The 21,055-nt window shown below is 43.9% G+C and overlaps 1 protein-coding gene across 4 annotated transcripts in view; it reads left to right on the top strand.

Annotated features, from left to right (window-relative positions):
- NVL (nuclear VCP like) overlaps positions 1-20,677 on the top strand; it is a 104,918-nt gene extending 84,241 nt beyond the window's left edge. For 3 of the 4 annotated variants that reach the window (XM_003930311.4, XM_010340908.3, XM_010340909.3), the window contains 4 exons: positions 10,181-10,257; positions 13,424-13,512; positions 17,723-17,793; positions 20,360-20,677. In XM_003930311.4, coding sequence (XP_003930360.3) covers positions 10,181-10,257; positions 13,424-13,512; positions 17,723-17,793; positions 20,360-20,404 — 282 coding nt within the window. In that variant the 3' untranslated portion in view covers positions 20,405-20,677. The remainder of the gene's footprint in view (positions 1-10,180; positions 10,258-13,423; positions 13,513-17,722; positions 17,794-20,359) is intronic. The other variant, XR_745172.3, reaches the window with a different exon arrangement.
- Positions 20,678-21,055: the final 378 nt, after the last annotated feature.

The raw sequence follows: 21,055 nt of genomic DNA, 5'->3' as shown, positions 1-21,055 counted from the left end.
TGGATTCTCCCCTCCCGAGTAGCTGGGATTATAGGCACATGCCACTACACCCAGCTTTGTATTTTTAGAGAGATGGGTTTTGCCATGTTGGCCAGGCTGGTCTGGAACTTCTGACCTTGTGATCCACCGACCTCAGCCTCCCAAACTGCTGGGATTACAGGCTTGAGCCATGGGGCCCAACCAGAAGCATCTTTTGTAGATTGTGCTTTAGACTGCTGCATAGTCAGTCCTCAGCCTCTGTCTGTGCCAAAGGCAGAAGGGCTTTTATCCATTTATTCTCTTTGACTTGAGAGTGCATTTTTGCTTCAACTCTGGCTGTGTCCTGTTCTCAGACTTGGAACCTCATCGTGCAGAGTGCATGACCCGCATGGAGGAGCAGGACCCGCATGCAACTTCCCTGTGCCCTGTCTGCCTGTGTCAGCCTCGTGTGCTCTCAAGAGAGCTGTTAGCACTGCAATTTCACATCCTTATCTTACCTCATCCTCCAGAGGTCTTGAGTGTTTTTGTTTAAAGAACTTTGTTGATGGCTAAAGCAGGGCAGAGTGAGAGGAAGAGGAAGCACAATATCTAATTTGAGAGGGAAGAAGTCATAAGGCAGACTTCCTGCCCATGTGTATCTTTGTAAGTCAACAGAAACTGAGGAATAAAATTGACGTTTTTAATGTTTACCCTTTCTATTTCAGTTTACTAGCTTTTGACTTTAATTCCCCAGATTGTTTTATATACAGTTTTCTTTCTTCTATTAACATCTGAAATATTACAGAGAGAGTAAATAGCGTTCTTTAGTCCTGTTCTTAAAAGTCTGAAAAAAAAATTGTGGGTCAGAGCAACTTCTTATCTTTTGGGATCTAAGTTTCTTAAAAGAAGAGTGAGTAAGCCGGGGACTATGGCTCACACATGTAATCCCAGCAGTTCGGGAGGCCGAGGTGGGCAGATCACGGGGTCAGGAATTCAAGACCAACCTGACCAACATGATGAAACCCCGTCTCTACTAAAAATACAAAAATCAACCAGGCCTGGTGGCATGTGCCTATAATCCCAGCTACTCAGACGGCTGAGGCAGGAGAATCACTTGAACCCGAGAGGCGGAGGTTGCAGTGAGCCAAGATCGTGCCACTACATTCCAGCCTGGGCAACAGAGTGAGACTCTGTCTCAATTAAAAAAAAAAAAAAATGCGAGAGCAATATGCTAATTTTTTTTTTTTTTTTAGATGGAGTCTCTCACTGTCACCCAGGCTGGAGTGCAATGGCATGATAGCTCACTGCATCTACCTCCCGGGTTCAAGCAATTCTCCTGCCTCAGCCTCCCAAACAGCTGGGATTACAGGTGCCGGCCACCAGTCCCAGCTAATTTTTTTTGCATTTTGAGTAGAGATGGGTTTCACTATGTTGACCAGATTAGTCTGAAACTACTGACCCCATGATCCAGCTGCCTCAGCCTCCCAAAGTGCTGGAATTACCGGTGTTCAGCCACCACGCCCAGCCTTTTTAATATTTTTTATTTGGTATTTCTCGTGATGATGTGGTGATAAGAGGTCTATCACTAAAAGCTTCATGATGAGTAGAATTTATTTTTTCTTTGAGATGGAGTTTTGCTCTTTTTGCCTGGGCTAGAGTGCAATGGCGCAATCTCGGCTCCCTGCAACCTCCACCTCCTGGGCTGAAGCGATTCTCCTGCCTCAGCCTCCTAAGTAGCTGGGATTACAGGCATGTGCCAGCACGCCTGATTAATTTTGTATTTTTAGTAGGGAGGGAGTTTCTCCATGTTTGTCAGGCCGGTCTTGAGCCTCGAGAGATTACAGTGAGCCAAGATCTTGTTATTGCACTCCACCCTGGGCAAGAACAGTGAAACACTGTCTCAAAAAAAAAAAAAAAAAAAAAAGAAGCAGCAGCAGCAGCATTACTGACGCTAGACTCTGTTGGGTAATTAGAAAGAGATTTTGCTGGGCACAGTGGCTTAGGCCTGTAATCCCAGCACTTTGGGAGGCTGAAGCAGTTGGATCACCTAAGGTCAGGAGTTTGAGACCAGATTGACCAATATGGTGACACCCCATCTCTACTAAAAATACAAAAATTGGCCAGGGCGTGGTGGCATGCACCTGTAGTCCCAGCTACTCAGGAGGTTGAAACAGGAGAATTGCTTGAACCCAGCGAAGTGAGATCACGCCACTGCACTCCAGCCTAGGCAACAGGTGAGACTCTGTCTCAAAAAAAGGAAAAAAAAAAAAAAAGAAAGAGAGATTTGTGTGCCCAAATGGAAATAATTGTTAAAATAAAAGTAGTAGCACATCTTGAGTTACTTTTTGAACCTGAATATTTCATATATGCTTAATCAGAATTATATGAAATATCTGTAAATGAGCCATAATTATTTTCAAATTTTAGTAAAATAATATAGATATATTTTTAGATATAGATATATGAAGTTTACCATGTTAGCCATTTGTAAATGTGTATTTCTGTGGCATTAAGTACATTGACATTGTTGTGTACCCATCACCACTACTCATCTCCAGAACTTTTTCATCTTCCCAAACTGAAACTGTACCCGTTAAACATGAACTGTCCATTCCCCTTTCCTCAGCCCCTGGCAACCACGATTCTACTTTCTGTCTCAAGGATTTGCCTATTCTAGGTACCTCATACAAGTAGAATCATACAATATTTGTGGGCTATAACTTTTTTTTTTTTTTTTAAGATGGAGTTTTGCTCTTAATGTCCAGGCTGGAGTGCAATAGCATGGTCCTGGCTCACTGCTACCTCCACCTCCCGGGTTCAAGTGATTGTTCTGCCTCAGCCTTCTAAGTAGCTGAGATTACAGGTGCCGGCCACCACACATACATTTTTTGTAGACACAGGGTTTTACCATGTTGCCCAGGTTGGTCTCAAACTCCTGACCTCAGGTGATCTGCCTGCCTCGACCTCCCAAAGTGCTGGGGTTATGGCATGAGCCACCCTGCTTGGCCTATAATTTCTTAAGAGACTATTTTTCTTCTTTTTATAGTAATTCCTTTAGCTTAGCTTTCTGTAGTTACCAAATTATTTGAGATTTCCATGAGGGCCTTTATTAAAAGATAATATATTATTGTAACATAATATATTATTAAGAGATAATGTCATAAAGAAAAACCAAACTAGTTTAAGCTTCTAAATACTTCATATCATAATACCATTTCAGTAAATGATTTTCCAAAATATTCATATTTGTTTTATAAGCTCTCTAATATGCCATTTAAAATTTTTCTTGGCCAGGTACAGTGGCTCGCTCTTGTAATCCCAGCAGTTTGGGAGGCGGAGGCAGGTAGATCACCTGAGGTTGGGAGTTCAACACCATCCTGGCCAATATGGTGAAACCCCGTGTCTACTAAAAATACAAAAATTAGCCATGGTGGTGATGGGCATCTGTAATCCCAGCTACTTGGGAGGCTAAGGCAGGAGAATTGCTTGAACCCAGGGAGGCAAAGGTTGCAGCAAGCCGAGATTGCACCACTGTACTCCAGCCTGGGCAAGAGCGAGACTCTGTCTCAAAAAGAAGAGAAAAATTCTGATCACTCTCACTTGAGAATAAATAGAATTCATTTTACTTCTTTTTTTTTTTTTTTTTTGAGATGGGGTTTTGCTCGTTACCCAGGCTGGAGTGCAATGGCGCAATCTCGGCTCACCGCAACCTCCACCTCCTGGGTTCAGGCAATTCTCCTGCCTCAGCCTCCTGAGTAGCTGGGATTACAGTCACGTGCCACCATGCCCAGCTAATTTTTTGTATTTTTAGTAGAGACAGGGTTTCACCATGTTGACCAGGATGGTCTCGATCTCTTGACCTCGTGATCCACCCGCCTCGGCCTCCCAAAGTGCTGGGATTACAGGCTTGAGCCACCGCGCCCCATTTTACTTCTTACTGTAAGTCAGAAACATTGCCTCATTTCAATTAAGAATAGTTAGATTTCAGTAATCCAAAGTTTCCTTTGCCCTTATTTCTATTTTTTCTTATCTTTATATATATATGTATGTATGTTCTTTTTTTTTTTTTTTTTTTGAGATGGAGTTTTCACTCTTGTTATCCAGGCTGGAGTGCAATGGCGCGGTCTCAGCTCACCGCGACCTCCGCCTCCTGGGTTCAGGCAATTCTCCTGCCTCAGCCTCCTGAGTAGCTGGGATTACAGTCACGTGCCACCATGCCCAGCTAATTTTTTGTATTTTTAGTAGAGACAGGGTTTCACCATGTTGACCAGGATGGTCTCGATCTCTTGACCTCGTGATCCACCCGCCTCGGCCTCCCAAAATGCTGGGATTACAGGCTTGAGCCACCACGCCCGCCCTGCCCTTATTTCTAATAATTAGAAACTAATGTTGCTATAGAAACTTTTGGAGGTATCCTAGGCAGAGCACACCTCATGCCCCCCACCCCCCCAAAAAAAAGTTTGTAACTTTCTTTCAAGTGAGAGTATTTGAAAGGATTTATCTTTCTTTTTTTTCCTTTTTTTTTTTTTTTTTTTTTTTTTTGAGACGGAGTTTCGCCCTTGTTACCCAGGCTGGAGTGCAATGGCGCGATCTCGGCTCACCGCAACCTCCGCCTCCTGGGTTCAGGCAATTCTCCTGCCTCAGCCTCCTGAGTAGCTGGGATTACAGGCACGCCCCACCATGCCCAGCTAATTTTTTGTATTTTTAATAGAGACGAGGTTTCACCATGTTGACCAGGATGGTCTCGATCTCTTGACCTTGTGATCCGCCCGCCTCAGCCTCCCAAAGTGCTGGGATTACAGGCTTGAGCCACCGCGCCTGGCCTAGGATTTATCTTTCTACAGCTTTAATCTCCTAGGAATTTGGAAACTTCTGAGAGTATCTAAATGTATAACAATTAGTTCGTCTTCTGAAGCTCATAGACCACCTGATTTATTTATTGTGTTCCTTTATATAACAAGCTTTCTTTCACTAAAAATTTTTCTAAAATGAAGAATATACTAAGACTAGAAAGCCGACAATTGCTCCCACTATGCAAATGTGAGAAAAAATCCTCTGCCTGGCTCGGTGGCTCACGCCTGTAATCCCAGCACTTTGGGAAGATGCTTAGCAATCCTGCATTCTGACCCTTTAGTTTTACTACTCAGAGAAAAAAAGCACAAGATTTTTGGCTAAGATCATAGTTTGTGTCCCAGGTCAAAATGGATTGAATGGGAAATTAACTGTTTCTTGAACTTGTTGTAGGTAACTATTTAGTGATAACAACTAGTGGATCTATAATTTATGCAGTTCTTGAACATGCCCTGCTGGGAGGCAGTGAGAGGCTGGTGTGTGAATGTAGGCAGAGCAACAGGTAACTAGGATACAAGGCCGCCAGCACCAGTCTTCTCGGCCAGGTTGCCAAACCCTGTGCCTGAAGCACTTTGCCAAGCTGATATTTTGTTTTTTATTTTTATTTTTATTTTTTTGAAATGGAATCTTGCTCTGTTGCCAGGGTGGAGTAAAGTGGCGTGGTCTCTGATTCACTACAACCTCCACCTCCTGGGTTCAAGCAATTCTCCTGCCTCAGCCTCCTGAGTAGCTGGGACTACAGGCGCACACCACCATGCCTGGCTAATTTTTGTATTTTTTAGTAGAGACAGGGTTTCACCATGTTGGCCAGGCTGGTCTCGAACTCCTGACCTTAGGTGATCCACCCGCCTCAGCCTCCCAAAGTGCTGGGATTACAGGCATGAGCCACCGCACCCAGCCCTGCCAGGCTGATATTTTACAATAAGAAAAGCTTAATGGACCAAGTATAGTGGCCCACACCTATAATCCCAGCATTTTGGGAGGCCAAGGCAGGCAGATCGCTTGAAGTCAGGACTTTGAGATCAGTCTGGGCAACATTGTGAAACCCCATCTCTACAAAAAACACAAAATTGGCTGAATGTGGTTGTGGGTACCTGTAGTCCCAGCTACCCAGTAGGCTGATGTGGGAGGATGGCTTGAGCCCAGGAGGTGGAGATTGCAGTGAGCCGAGATTATGCTATGGCACTTCAGCCTGGATGACAGAGTCACACCCTGTCTCAAAGAAAAAAGAAAAGCTTAATGGCTTGTATTTATTCACTTTTGTGTGTGTTTCTTCTTCTTCTTTTTTTTTTTTTTTTTTTTGTCTTTTTTTGAGACCAGGTCTTGAACTGTCAGCCAGGCTGGATTGCAGTGTCACAGTCTCGGTTCACTGTAGCCTCCACCTCCCAGGTTTCCGAGATTCTCCTGCCTCAGCCTCCTGAGTAGCTGAGATTACAGGCACGCGCCACCACACTAATTTTTGTTTTAGTAGAGACGGGATTTCTCCATGTTGGCCAGGCTGGTCTTGAACTCCTGACCTCAGGTGATCCACCCACCTTGGCCTCCCAAAGTGCTGGGATTACAGGCGTGAGCCACCACGCCCACACATGTTTCTTCTAAAAATAGTTATTTCACAATATAATATTTGCTACACGTGAAAGAATATATGCAATGTATATGTAAGTTATGAATCAGAATAATAAGCAAATACTCATAAATTTACCATCTAACTGTCATACATTTTATATAGTTAAAAACTATTGGGGCCGGGCGCGGTGGCTCAAGCCTGTAATCCCAGCACTTTGGGAGGCCAAGGTGGGTGGATCACGAGGTCAAGAGAGCGAGACCGGCCGGGCGCGGTGGCTCAAGCCTGTAATCCCAGCACTTTGGGAGGCCGAGGCGGGTGGATCACGAGGTCGAAAGATCGAGACCATCCTGGTCAACATGGTGAAACCCCGTCTCTACTAAAAATACAAAAAAACTAGCTGGGCGTGGTGGCACGTGCCTGTAATCCCAGCTACTTAGGAGGCTGAGGCAGGAGAATTGCCTGAACCCAGGAGGCGGAGGTTGCGGTGAGCCGAGATCGCGCCATTGCACTCCAGCCTGGGTAACAAGAGCGAAACTCCATCTCAAAAAAAAAAAAAAAAAAAAAAAAAGAGATCGAGACCATCCTGGTCAACATGGTGAAACCCCGTCTCTACTAAAAATACAAAAAGTTAGCTGGGCATCTTGGTGCATGCCTGTAATCCCAGCTACTCAGGAGGCTGAGACGGGAGAATTGCCCAAATCCAGGAGGCGGAGGTTGCAGTGAGCCGAGATCGCGCCATTGCACTCCAGCCTGGGTAACAAGAGCGAAAAAACTCCGTCTCAAAAAAAAAAAAAAAAAACTACTGGGTGGCGGCGGAAGAAAAAAAACTGTTTTGACTGGGTACGGTGGTTTATATCTGTAATCCCAACATTTTGGGAGGCTGGGGCAGGAGGATTACTTGAGGCCAGGAGTTTGAGACAAGCCTGGGCAACATAGTAAGACCTCATCGCTACAAAAAAAAAAAAAATTAGGTCAGTCAAGGTAACTCACCCCTGTAATCCCAGCACTTTGAGAGGCTGAGGCAGGCAGGTCACCTGAGGCCAGAAGTTTGAGACCAGCCTGGCCAAACCCCGTCTCTACTAAAAAGACAAAAAATTAGCTAGGCGTGGTGGCACATACCTGTATTCCCAGCTACTCAGGAGGCTGAGGCAGGAGAATCGCTAGAACCCGGGAGGCAGAGGTTGCAGCGAGCTGAGATCACACCACTCCACTCTGGAGGGAGACTGTCTCAAGAAAAAAACTTAGTGGGGCATGGTGGCATGTAGTTCCAGCTCCTCGGGAGGCTGAGGTGGAAGGATCTCTTGCGCCCAGGAGGTCAAATCTCTTGTGGTTGTTCCCCTGCACTCCTGCCTGGGCAACCAGAGTAAGACCCTGGGCAGGGGGAGGATAAGCTCTTTTGTTTGCCTCGGCAATTTGTTGCTAAAAATATTATTAAACATTATGTATGTATGCAAGGTACCAGTTTAAGTGTTAAAATTCTGGGTTGGCAAAGCTGGGCACGGTAATCCCAGCGGTAATCCCTCCCAAAGTGCTTGTAATCCCAGCACTTTGGGAGGCTGAGATGGGCAAATCACCTGAAGTCAGGAGTTCAAGACCAGCCTGGCCAACATGGTGAAACCCCATCTCTACTAAAAATACCAAAAATTAGCCAGTGGTAGTGGAGGGCACCTGTAATACCAGCTACTCAGGAGGCTGAGACAGGAGGATCGCTTGAACCTGGGAGGTGGAGGTTACAGTGAGCCAAGATCATGCCATTGCACTCTAGTCTAGGCAACAAGAGCAAAACTCCATCTCAAAAAATAAAATAAAATCTGGGTTGGCTTTTTTCTCTACATCTAGTCATGAGAAACTCTAAGAGTTCTAAATTACATACTTGTCATTGCTAATGTCTCTTGAAATGAGCTGAAGGGGAATTGGCACCAAAATCAAGATTAAGTGTTAGATTAAGAAAGAATGTACTGGCCGGGCTCGGTGGCTCAAGCCTGTAATCCCAGCACTTTGGGAGGCCGAGGCGGGTGGATCACGAGGTCGAGAGATCGAGACCATCCTGGTCAACATGGTGAAACCCCGTCTCTACTAAAAGTGCAAAAAATTAGCTGGGCATGGTGGCACGTGCCTGTAATCCCAGCTACTCAGGAGGCTGAGGCAGGAGAATTGCCTGAGCCCAGGAGGCGGAAGTTGCGGTGAGCCGAGATCGCGCCATTGCACTCCAGCCTGGGTAACAAGAGCGAAACTCCGTCTCAAAAAAAAAAAAAAAAAAAAAAAAAAAAAAAGAAAGAATGTACTGAGCTCAGAGGGCTTTGTGGTTTTTTTGTTTTTTTTTTTTGAGACGGAGTTTCGCTCTTGTTACCCAGGCTGGAGTGCAATGGCGCGATCTCGGCTCACCGCAACCTCCGCCTCCTGGGCTCAGGCAATTCTCCTGCCTCAGCCTCCTGAGTAGCTGGGATTACAGGCACGTGCCACCATGCCCAGCTAATTTTTTGCACTTTTAGTAGAGACGGGGTTTCACCATGTTGACCAGGATGGTCTCGATCTCTCGACCTCGTGATCCACCCGCCTCAGCCTCCCAAAGTGCTGGGATTACAGGCTTGAGCCACCGAGCCCGGCCAGCTTTGTGGTTTTATTACAGAGCAGGTTACTGCTCCTTCTCTCCTGGCCAGGTTCAGTATTATTTCTCCCGTCCTAGCTAGCCTCACACCAAAATTAAGCATTGCTTAAGTATTTGCCACATTTAATCTGGCAAAGGAAATGTGTTTCTTCACATCTGGAAAGATTGAGGTGCTGGCTTTTACTGTTGTTGATGGTGTTTAGTTTTTGCTGCAGCTGCACACAAATTCCTAACATTTCATGAGCATAAATTGTTGTGTTTAGCTTTCCCAAGTTTGGAATCTGCTTCTTAGCCTCATTTCTCAAAATTGAAATTTGTATAAATCTTTATATATATATATATACTTTAACTTCTGAAGTACCTGTGCAGATCTTGCAGGATTATTGCATAGGTACACACATGCCATGGTGGTTTGCTGCCTCCATTCCCCTGTCACCTACATCAGGCATTTCTCCCAGCGTCTCTCTCCCCAACCTCCCCACCCGAATTTGTATAAATCTTAACAGCTCTGGTCTGGAAGTCAGTTACACTTTTTTTTTCAGACACTCTGTCACACAGGCTGGAGTGCAGTGGTATAATCTTGGCCCACTGCAACTTCTGCCTCCCGAGTTCAAGCAATTCTCCTGCCTCAGCCTCCTGAGTAGCTGGGATTGCAGGCATGTGCCACCATGCCCAGCTAATTTTTGTATTTTTAGTAGAAACAGGGTTTTACCATGTTGATCAGGCTGATGTCAAACTCCTGACCTCGTGATCCACCTGCCTCAGCCTCCCAAAGTGCTGGGATTATAGGCGTGAGCCACTGTGCCCAGCCAAACAGCCATTATCAAAAACCTATTATGTAGTTGAATGTGGTCTCGTCTTTATTTTTGAGACTCAGTCTCACTCTGTCACCCAGGCTGGAGTACAGTAGCATGATCTCTGCTCACTACAATCTCTACCTCCAGGGTTCAAGCAATTTTAGTGCCTCAGCCTCCAGAGTAGCTCGGACTACAGGTGCACACCATAATGCCAGACTAATTTTTCTATTTGTAGTAGAGACAGGGTTTCACCATGTTGCCCAGGTTGGTCTTGAACTCCTGACCTCAGGTGATCCGCCCACTTTGGCCTCCCAAAGGGCCCGGATTACAGGCCTGAGCCACCGCGCCCAGCATGGTCTTTAAAGTTCTAGTGAAAAATCATTTTTCTCTCTTACTTAGAATGGTACCAAACCACCACTGGATGCAGATGTAAATTTGGAAGCAATTGCTAGTGACCTTCGCTGTGATTGTTATACGTAAGTGTTAAAGTCAGTTCACTCTCGGGGGTTCAATTTTCTCACTATAAAATGAGGGAGAATGATGCTCACCTCAGCAGATTGTTGGGAGGATTAAATGCATTATCCTGTGAAGCATATGAAGTGTCTCGCATCTCCCTTCTTAGAGAAGAGACTGCACATTTGGAGGCTCTGAAGGAATTCCTGGGAACAGGGGAGTCCTTTCATATGTTGACTGGTGGTAGTTAACCTACCCTAACCAGCATTGCTGTCCTTTACAAATTGTGCTGGTGCTTCAGCATGTAAAAGAGACTAATCTGCAAGTGCCACATTTTCCAGCCCTCAGGATGCATTTTCACAGCACGCCTTTTCACCTCCACAAGCCTGTAGTAACTTTAGGAAATCTGACATTTCTGCCTTCAGCCTTCCTGTTTGTGGTTGTTGTAGTTGTTAGTTTTTCAGTTTAACTAACAGAGACAATGCCCCCTCCAGCTTTCTTTTTCTTTTTTTTTTTTTTCCAGACAAGGTTTCCCTCTTTCGCCTAGGCTGGAGTGCAGTGGCATGATCATGGCTCACTATAGCCTCCACTTCCTGGGCTCAAGCAATCCTCTGACCTCAGCTTCCCGGATAGTTGGGACTGCAGGTGGAAACCACCATGCCCAGCCAATTTTTTTTAAATGTTTTGTAGTTATGTGGTCTTGCCATATGGGGGGTGGGGAGGTAGGGGGGTGGGGGCTATCAGTCAAGGCAGACAGAACTTTAGACTTTCTGGGTCTGGGCTTGCACATGGAGGCCTGACAGTCAGGAATTTGACACCAGCCTGGCCAATATAGTAAAACCTTGTCTCTACTAAAAATACAAAAATTAGCCAGGCATGCTAGTGCATGTCTGTAATCCCAGCTACTAGGGAGGCTGAGACAGGAGAATTGCTTGAACCCAGGAGGTGGAGGTTGCAGTGAGCCGAGATTGTGTCACTGCACTCCAGCCTGAGCAACAGGGCAAGACTCCATAAAAAAAAAAAAAAATTAAAATTTAAAATAAATAAATAAATTATCTTACTACTTAGGGAACTAGTACTTGAGTAGTTTACTGCTTTAAGGGCGGGAGCAGTGGCTCATACCTGTAATCCCAGCCCTTTGGGAGGCTGAGGCAGGCAGATTGTTTGAGATCAGGAGTTCAAGAGCAGCCTGGGCAACATAGTAAGACCTCGTCTCTAAAACAAAACAAAAACACAGCTTTAAGTGCTTGGATCTGAAAAGATTTTCAGTGAGTAACAAAGATGGTTTTGGTGGCAGAACTTGCCCTGGGCTAAATATTTTGGATATACCAAGTAGGCTGTCTGTCTATAAAGGGGTTAGAGCTAAAGTTGAATGGTGTACATTTTGGATTTTCATGCCACTATGATTTTCATCTCACTAGTTTGAGAGACACTACGCTACTACAGTCTTTAGCTGTCTGTTTGCATTAGTTAATATTGTCTGCACCAGTGTTAGATTTCAGAGTAGGGGAAGGAATGAACACCCCAGCATGTATGTGATTATTAAATAATGTTATAACCCTAACATTTAGCCAACAAAACACCAGATTCAGTTAAAAATTGAAGCTCCGTGGGTCTTTACTTGTATATAGTATGTGTCTGAGGCAGGAGAATCACTCAAACCTGGGACATGGAGGTTGCAGTGAGCCAAGATGGCACCACTGTGCTCCAGCCTGGGTGACAGGGCAAGACTCCATCTCAAAAAATAAATAAATAAATAAATAAAAATGTATATAGTATATGGATTATCAATAAGTTTAATATCCAGAAATGTTTGGGTTTTTTTCCTACAATCATTTGAAGCAAATTGGAAAGGTCAGAAATGAAGTTTTTTTTTACTTTATCCCCAGATTCAAACTTTTTCTCAAAACATCTCTAAGAGTCCTGTTAGAGCTGTAATGTAGTGAAATGCCAGTCAGCATGAGTCTTTCACTGAACTTAGAGCTGTGCTGACTGAGCATATTATTACATGAAATAATTAAATAAATGAAGGCCTGTTTGTATTTGTCATATTTTAGTAACTTGTGAGGTGTTCATTCAGTTTTAACTTGAATCAGGTGCATTAAAGACTTTCCAGGGTTTGTATTTTTCCCTTTTGAACTTGGGTTTTTTTGTTTGTTTGTTTTGTTTTTTTTTTGAGACGGAGTTTCACTCTTGTTACCCAGGCTGGAGTGCAATGGCGCGATCTCGGCTCACTGCAACCTCCGCCTCCTGGGTTCAGGCAATTCTCCTGCCTCAGCCTCCTGAGTAGCTGGGATTACAGGCACGTGCCACCATGCCTAGCTAATTTTTTGTATTTTTAGTAGAGACGGGGTTTCACCAGGTTGACCAGGATGGTCTCGATCTCTCGACCTCGTGATCCACCCGCCTCGGCCTCCCAAAGTGCTGGGATTACAGGCTTGAGCCACCGCGCCCGGCAAACTTGGGTTTTTTTTGAGACAGGGTCTAACTCTGTCACCCAGGCTTACTGCAGTCTATGCCTCCCGCGCTCAAGTATCTCAACCTCCCAAAGTGCTGGAATTACAAGCATGAGCCACTGCGCCCAGCCCATAAATGACTTTTTAATAAACTTACTTTAGACATTATATAATATATGAATATGCTTGTCAGCACTTTAGCCCTTTATGCATTGTATTGTTTCCTCCAGAATTTCCTTTTTTTTTTTTTTTTTTTTTTTTTAAATTGGGACAGAGTCTCATGCTGTCACCCAGTCTGGAGTGCAATAGTGCAATCTTGGCTCACTGCAACCTCTACCTCCTGGGCTCAAGGAATCCTCCTACCTAAGCTTCCTGAGTGCCCAGGACTACAGGCACATGCTGCCATGCTCAGCTAATTTTTTTGTATTTTTTGTAGATATGGCATATCGCCATATTGCTGAGACTGGTCTCAAACTCCTATTCAAGTGATCCACCCACCTCGGCCTCCCAAGGTGCTGGAATTGCAGGCATGAGCCACTGAACCTGGCCTAGAAGTATCATTCGTAAAAGCTAAAAGCTCTTTCCTATTGATCATAATCAATTTATCTCATCTTTATTGGTCACTTTCTTTCCTGATTATTTCATATATGACTTATATGAAAATTGTTGTCCAGCTTTTTTCTGGGCTTTTGTGGTATCTAAGAAGAAGTAAGTAACTATTCTTTTATTGTAGGGGTGCAGATCTCTCTGCTTTGGTACGAGAAGCTTCTATCTGTGCCCTGAGACAGGAAATGGCAAGACAGAAGAGTGGAAATGAAAAAGGTACAATTCTCCAGAATCTCTCACTTTTAATTATGGTACTCCACTGTTGCCCTGGAAAATAACCATTTTCTAGTGTCTATTATCTGTAACATTAAAGCTAATGTTTTTTAATGAGACTGTTAGAAGCTGTTCTGAAATATGTAACCTCTGTTGCTGACAATTATAGTAATAGCAAAGTTATTTAATGCCTCTCTAATAAAGAGTACTATACCTGTAGGTAAATGGATCCATTCACTGTTTTCATTATGAGTTTGGGCTGCTTATCAATTCTGGAAAACCTTATTCTTTTGCTAAGGTGATATCTACTTGCCTGTTAAAATGCGGCCTGAATTGGAGAACTTAGAAAATATACAAGAGAAGTGAAAATTAGAATAACTTTCCATATATTGAGACTTTCCTTTCAAAATACAAAATCCATGTATCGTATTATGTGTTGCTTTGGGTCCATCTCAACAGCTTTGCACCATCCTTCACATTTGACAGTGTCTTTAATTTTACTGTTTGAGTGCGTATGGGGGGAAAAAATTGTCTGCTGGGTGTGGTGGCTCACACCTGTAATCCCAGCACTTTGGGAAGCTGTAGCAGGAGAATTGCTTGAGCCCAGGAGTTTGAGGCTGCAATGAGCTATGACTGCACCACTGCACTCCAAACTGAGTGACAGAGCAAACCCTGTCTCTATTAAAAAAGAAAGAGAGGCCAGGTGTGGTGGCTCACGCTGTATTTCCCAGCACTTTGGGAGGCCAAGGTGGGTGGATCACCTGAGGTAAGAAGTTCGAGACCAGCCTAATCAACATGGCAAAACCCCATCTCTACTAAAAGTACAAAAATTAGCCAGGTGTGGTGGCATACGCCTGTAATCCCAACTACTTGGGAGGCTGAGACAGGAGAATCTCTTGAGCTCTGGAGGAGGAGGTTGCAGTGAGCCGAGATTGTGCCACTGTATTCCAGCCTGGGTGACAGAGCAAGACTCAGTCTCAGAAAAAAAAAAAAGAGAAAGAGATTTATTAGTGACTTGCATTCCAACCATGCCAGGTACAGAAATAGCTTTTGCTTTGCTTGGTTCCTGTGATAATTATTTGCTCAGTTGCAGTTTATGGGTATCTCTGTAGTAACAACAAAATACCTTTCTTCAAAAAGATTTACTCTGGGCCAGTCATCCTGTCTCACAGCACTTTGGGAGATCAAGATTGAGATCGCCTGAGCCCAGGAGTTCGAGACCAGCCCAGACAGCATAAGGAGACCCTGTCTCTATTATTATAAAAAATAATTAAAAAAAAAATTTTTTTTAATTAAAAAGATTTGCCCTGTCCTCTAAACCTGTACTTTCATCTGAAGTTTTTATATTGATCTTCTTTCATTAAGTAGACTTCCAAAAGATGTCTTTTTAAACTTGTATTGGTTTTCCTTTTTTCCTCTATTCCCTTTTTTCTTTGGCTGCCAAAATTCTTTTTTTTTTTTTTTTTTTTGAGACGGAGTTTCGCCCTTGTTACCCAGGCTGGAGTGCAATGGCGCCATCTCGGCTCACCGCAACCTCCGCCTCCTGGGTTCAGGCAATTCTCCTTCCTCAGCCTCCTGAGTAGCTGGGATTACAGGCACGTGCCACCATGCCCAGCTAATTTTTTGCACTTTTAGTAGAGACGGGGTTTCACCATGTTGACCAGGATGGTCTCGATCTCTCGACCTCGTGATCCACCCACCTCGGCCTCCCAAAGTGCTGGGATTACAGGCTTGAGCCACCGCGCCCGGCTGGCTGCCAAAATTCTTAAAGCTAAATTTGTTTGTAGTTATAGCAGCATAGGCTCAGATTAGATTTGTCAACACATTAGGAAGCCCTTGGGCTTTTCGTTGTTTAAGATTCAGTTATCTGAACTTCTGTTACTATATACTACATTAAATTCCTTTTGGAAGGAGGTGAGTTATAAATAAGAAAAATTAAAATATCTTGTAAAAAATCATATATTCTATCTGAGAGATGAATCTGAACACTATCTTGGGGTATGTTTGTTTACTAAAAATTAGTGAGCCCCTGTACATGTATTGGAACTGCTAGTAACAATTTTGTTTTGTTTGGAGGGTATTTATTTGTTTGTTTGAGAAGGAATCTCACTCTGTCATCCAGGCTGGAGTGCCGTGGCATGATCTTGGATCACTGTAACCTCTGCCTTCTGGGTCAAACGATTCTCCTGCCTCAGCCTTCCGAGTAGCTGGGATTATAGGCGTGCACCTGTCCAGATTTTTTCTGGGATTTTGCAGTATCTAAGTTATGTAGTGCCTCTCTAATAAAACAAATTTTTATTTTATTTTATTTTATTTGAGATGGAGTTTCACTCTTGTTGCCCAGGCTGGAGTGCAGTGGCACAATCTTGGCTCACTGTAATCCCTACCTCCTGGGTTCAAGTCATTCTCCTGCCTCAGCCTCCCAAGTAGTTGGGATTACAGGCCTCTGCCACCACAGCCAGCTGATTTTTTTGTAGTTTTAGTAGAGACAGAGTTTTACCATGTTGGCCAGGCTGGTCTCAAACTCCAGACCTCCAGTGATCTGGTTGCCTCGGCCTCCAAAAGTGGTAGGATTACAGATGTGAGCCACTGCGCCCAGCCTAATTTTTGTATTTTTTTAGTAGAGACAGGGTTTCACCATGCTGGCCAGGCTGGTCTCAAACATCTGACCTCAGATGATCCTCCTGCCTCAGTCTCCCAATATGCTGGAATTACAGGCATGAGCCACTGCGCCTGGCCTGGAGGTTGTCTTATAAACATAAATAACAAACCCTGACATCCCTGCCTTGCTACAGCTTACATTTCTACCTCTCTATCCTTTAGGGAATTTTGTTGATATCTTACTGAACCGAAGTCAGTAATGCCATTCAACTTCCATCTGATATGCTGAACAACACATTTTATTTTATTTTTAGGTGAATATACTATCCTAATATCTGTGTAGAAAGTTTGGTATTTTAAATATAAATTGTCATCACATAAGCTATCATATTTACATTCTAAACCAAGTTGAATTTAACATTTAGCTATTTTATTTTATTTATGTAATGGCATAACCTTGCAGAGAATTAAAGCCCCCCTTTTTTTTTTTTGAGATGGAGTCTCGTTCTGTCACCCAAGCTGGAGTGCAATGGTGTGATCTCTGTTTACTGCAGCCTCTGCCTCCCAGGTTCAAGCAGTTCTCTTGCCTCAGCCTCCTAAGTAGCTAGGATTACAGACACACACCACCACACCCAGCTAATTTTTGTATTTTTAGTAGAGACACGGTTTCACCATGTTGGTCAGGCTGGTCTCAAACTCCTGACCTTATGATCTACCCCCCTCAGCCTCCCAAAGTGCTGAGATTACAGGCATGAGCCACTATGCCTGGCCTAAAGCCCCCTTCTATTCCAGTGCTGAGATATTCTGTATATAAAATATTCTGTGATGTTATGGCTCCGTAAGATCTCATTGTGTGTTGCATAGTCTTAAATATTAATACTGTGGGATCCTACTTTCCATTCCCAGTTAAATTCATTTGAATTATCTGAATAATTCTGGTTTTTCTTCATAAACGTCACTTTTTTTTTTTTTTTTTTTTGAGATGGAGTTTTTTGCTCTTGTTACCATGTTGGAGTGCAATGGCGCGATCTTGGCTCACTGCAACCTCCGCCTCCTGGATTCAGGCAATTCTTCTGCCTCAGCCTCCTGAGTAGCTGGGATTACAGGCACGTGCCACCATGCCCAGCTAATGTTTTTGTATTTTTAGTAGAGACGGGGTTTCACCATGTTGACCAGGATGGTCTCGATCTCTTGACCTTGTGATCCACCCGCCTCGGCCTCCCAAAGTGCTGGGATTACAGGTTTGAGCCACCGCGCCCGGCCCATAAACGTCACTATTAAGTTAAACAATGCAAAAAGGCCTACAAAAGGTTACCAGCTTTTGAGGTCTCCTGGCCCATAAACGTCACTATTAAGTTAAACAATGCAAAAAGGCCCAAAAAAGGTTACCAGCTTATGAGTGGCAGGTCTCTTTGAGTGGTTTTGGATTAAAATCTGATAAACAGAATATATCTGGCTAGAATACTGTTCTGAAAAAGAATACACAGCCCATCGCATCACTAATCTCTTTAGCGTACCCCTTGAGAGCTTAGAAGTCTTTCAAAGGAAGTTCAGTTCTAAGTCAGTCAGCATACCATACTGAGATGTGTATATTTGTGCATTTGCTCCATAGGTGAACTCAAGATTAGTAATAAGCACTTTGAAGAAGCTTTCAAGAAAGTAAGATCATCTATATCAAAAAAGGTAAGAAATGCTGTTAAATGTATAAAGGAAACTAGAGTTTTAGTTGAATTAAACTCTTTTACAGATTGTTTTGTATACTACTTCTACTTCCTAAAACGAAATTATGTGGTTCATTTTGATCTGAAAACAAGCAAAATAATAGCCTTTGTGAGAATGTTCTTCAGAGATTTTAATTTTATATGTTTCTTAGGGACTGGAGCACAGTTTTCCCAACTAGATTCTCTACCAACTATTTATTCAGAGAGAGAATGACCTCTTTTGTCTCCACAATCTCAGAATTTTTAATCATTTAATTCAAGTATTATTTGACCTCCTCTTCCCTTTTTGACAAATGCCTTTGTATTTCTTAGAGCTAGACTGTACCCAAACTAAGCCATAGGGACTTACCATACATTTCAGGAAAATACAAATATCTTCACCATAGGTAGGAGAAGGGTTAAAAAAAAAAAATCACTCTGGAGCTAGGCCCAGTGGCTCGTGCCTGTAATCTCAGCTACTCAGGAGGCTGAGGTGGGAGAATGGGTTGAGCCCAGGATTTCAAGTTCAGTCTGGGCAACATGGTGAGACCCTGTCTTTACAAAAAAATGAAAACTTAGGTATGGTGGCATGCACCTGTAGTCAGCTACTCAGGAGGCTGAGGCAGGAGGATTACTTGAGCACAGGAGGTTGAGACTACATTGAGCCATGATCACACTATTGTACTCCAGCCTGGGTTATAGAGCGAGGCCCTGTCTCAAAAACAAACAAACACAGAAGAAAAAACACACTTCAAATGTTTCTTTGGGATAAATACACAGGAGTAGAATTGCTGCCCAACACTTAAAATGTTAATTTGACCGCATGAGATTCTACTACCCACCTCACAAGGACCAAAATTTAAAAGATTGACAACACTAATTGGTGGCAAGAATGTGAAACAGCTGGATCTCTCTCTCTCTCTCTCTCTTTTTTTTTTTTTTTTTTTTTTTTTGAGACAGAGTTTTGCTCTTGTTGCTCAGGCTGGATTGCAATGATGCAATCTCAGTTCACCGCAACCTTCACCTCCCAGGTTCAAGCGATTCTCCTGCCTCAGCCTCCGGAGTAGCTGGGATTACAGGCATGTGCCACCACACCCAGCTAATTTTTTATATTTTTAGTAGAGACAGGGTTTCATCATGTTGGTCAGGCTGGTCTCAAACTCCCGACCTCAGGTTATCTGCCCACCTCTGCCTCCCAAAATGCTGGGATTACAGGGAACTATTTTTTTTTTTTTTTTTTTGAGACAGAGTTTCGCTCTTGTTGCCCAGGCTGGAGTGCAATGGCACGATCTCGGCTCACCGCAACCTCCGCCTCCTGGGCTCAGGCAATTCTCCTGCCTCAGCCTCCTGAGTAGCTGGGATTACAGGCACGTGCCACCATGCCCAGCTAATTTTTTGTATTTTTAGTAGAGACGGGGTTTCACCATGTTGACCAGGATGGTCTCGATCTCTCGACCTCGTGATCCACCCGCCTCGGCCTCCCAAAGTGCTGAGATTACAGGCTTGAGCCACTGTGCCCAGCCTACAGGGAACTCTTATACATTGTTGCTGAAAATGTAGATACAATCACATTGGAAAACATTCTGGCAGTTTCTTACGAACGTTAATATAGTGTAAGAAGCTTCTGCTTTCACCTCCATTTCCATCTGGATTCAGCATAGGTTAGAATTGTGCTTTCTTCACTAATTAGATAGAAACATAAGAATCTTGACCTTTTTTTTTTTTTTTTTTTTTTTTGAGACGGAGTGTTTCACTCTTGTTGCCCAGGCTGGAGTGCAATGGCGCGATCTCGGCTCACCGCAACCTCCGCCTCCTGGGTTCAGGCAGTTCTCCTGCCTCCTGAGTAGCTGGGATTACAGGCACGCGCCACCATGCCCAGCTAATTTTTTGTATTTTTAGTAGAGACGGGGTTTCACCATGTTGACCAGGATGGTCTCGATCTCTTGACCTCGTGATCCACCCACCTCGGCCTCCCAAAGTGCTGGGATTACAGGCTTGAGCCACCGCGCCCGGCCCTTGACCTTATTTTTTAGAAAAGCCTTAGTAGACAATTGTGAAAGTCATGGGAGTTTCCTGTGGAAAGGAACATGTATAGTATTTAGATTAGTATTTAGATGCAGGAAAGTAAAGTGTCACCTCTCTTTAACAGTGTGTTAATCAGCAAGAGCTACTATGACAAAGTACCACAGACCGGGTGGCTTAAAAAATGGAAAATGTATGTTCTCACGGTTCTGGAGAGTGTTGGGTAGGGTTGGTTCTTCTAAGCCGGTGTCCTCACAGATGGCTGTCTTCTCCCAGCGGTGCTCTTTCCTCTGCACATCTGAGCCCTATTCCCTCCTTTTTGTAAGGACACCAGGCATATTGGATAAGAGCCCACTTGTGTGACCTTGTTTTAATCCAGACTCCTCTGTAAAGACCCTCTCTCCAGTTACAATCACATTCTGAGGTTCTGCAGGTGAGGACTGCAGCATGTGAATTTTGGGGGGGACACCATTCAGCCCATAACAAGCAGTGATGGGCTCTGTATTCTATGTTCTCCCTCCTCTCAGGATCAAGTCATGTATGAACATTTGCAGGAGTCCCTCAACCGGTGACGTCTCCAGCAACCGGCTTGAAGGAGCCAGCCCATCAAGCCAGCAGAGAACCCTACATGCTCTGAAGGACCCGCTTTCAGCTGGACACAGGTGCTGCCTCATGTAAGCAATTTGTTTTCAAATTAATTAGACCAAGCTGAAGCTGAAGATTCTTCCCATCTGGCCAGTCTGGTGTGAAAATGCCTTCTTCCTCTTTAAGAAAAAGGAAAATTTTTAAACTGCTGAAATAAAATAACTGTTAAACTTTTCAAATAAAACTTTTACTTTGACCTATTTTGACTGTACACAAAAGTTACAAAAAACTCCTCCCGCCCCTCTGCAACCATCTGGGAATAAGTGACCAGCTTGGCGCCTCATCATTCCCAAATACTTCCATGTGTGTTCCCTACACTTTAAGATACTGTTCTACATCACCTGCCATCAAAGTCAGGAAATTAATACATTGATACCTCGCTGCCATCTAATTCTCCGTTTCTCTAGTTGTCCTGATAATGTCCTTTAAAATGGGTCCCTAACCCCCAGGCTACAGACCAGTACCTGTTTGTGGCCTATTAGGAACCACGCTGCACAGTGGGAGGTTAGTGGTGGGTTAGTGAGCATTACTACCTGAGCTCCACCTCCTGTCACATCCGTAGCAGCGTTAGACTTTCA

This window comes from Saimiri boliviensis, chromosome 14, assembly GCF_048565385.1.
Source record: "Saimiri boliviensis isolate mSaiBol1 chromosome 14, mSaiBol1.pri, whole genome shotgun sequence".
Taxonomy (NCBI): domain Eukaryota; kingdom Metazoa; phylum Chordata; class Mammalia; order Primates; family Cebidae; genus Saimiri; species Saimiri boliviensis.
This window is presented reverse-complemented; position numbering and strand designations above follow the sequence as displayed.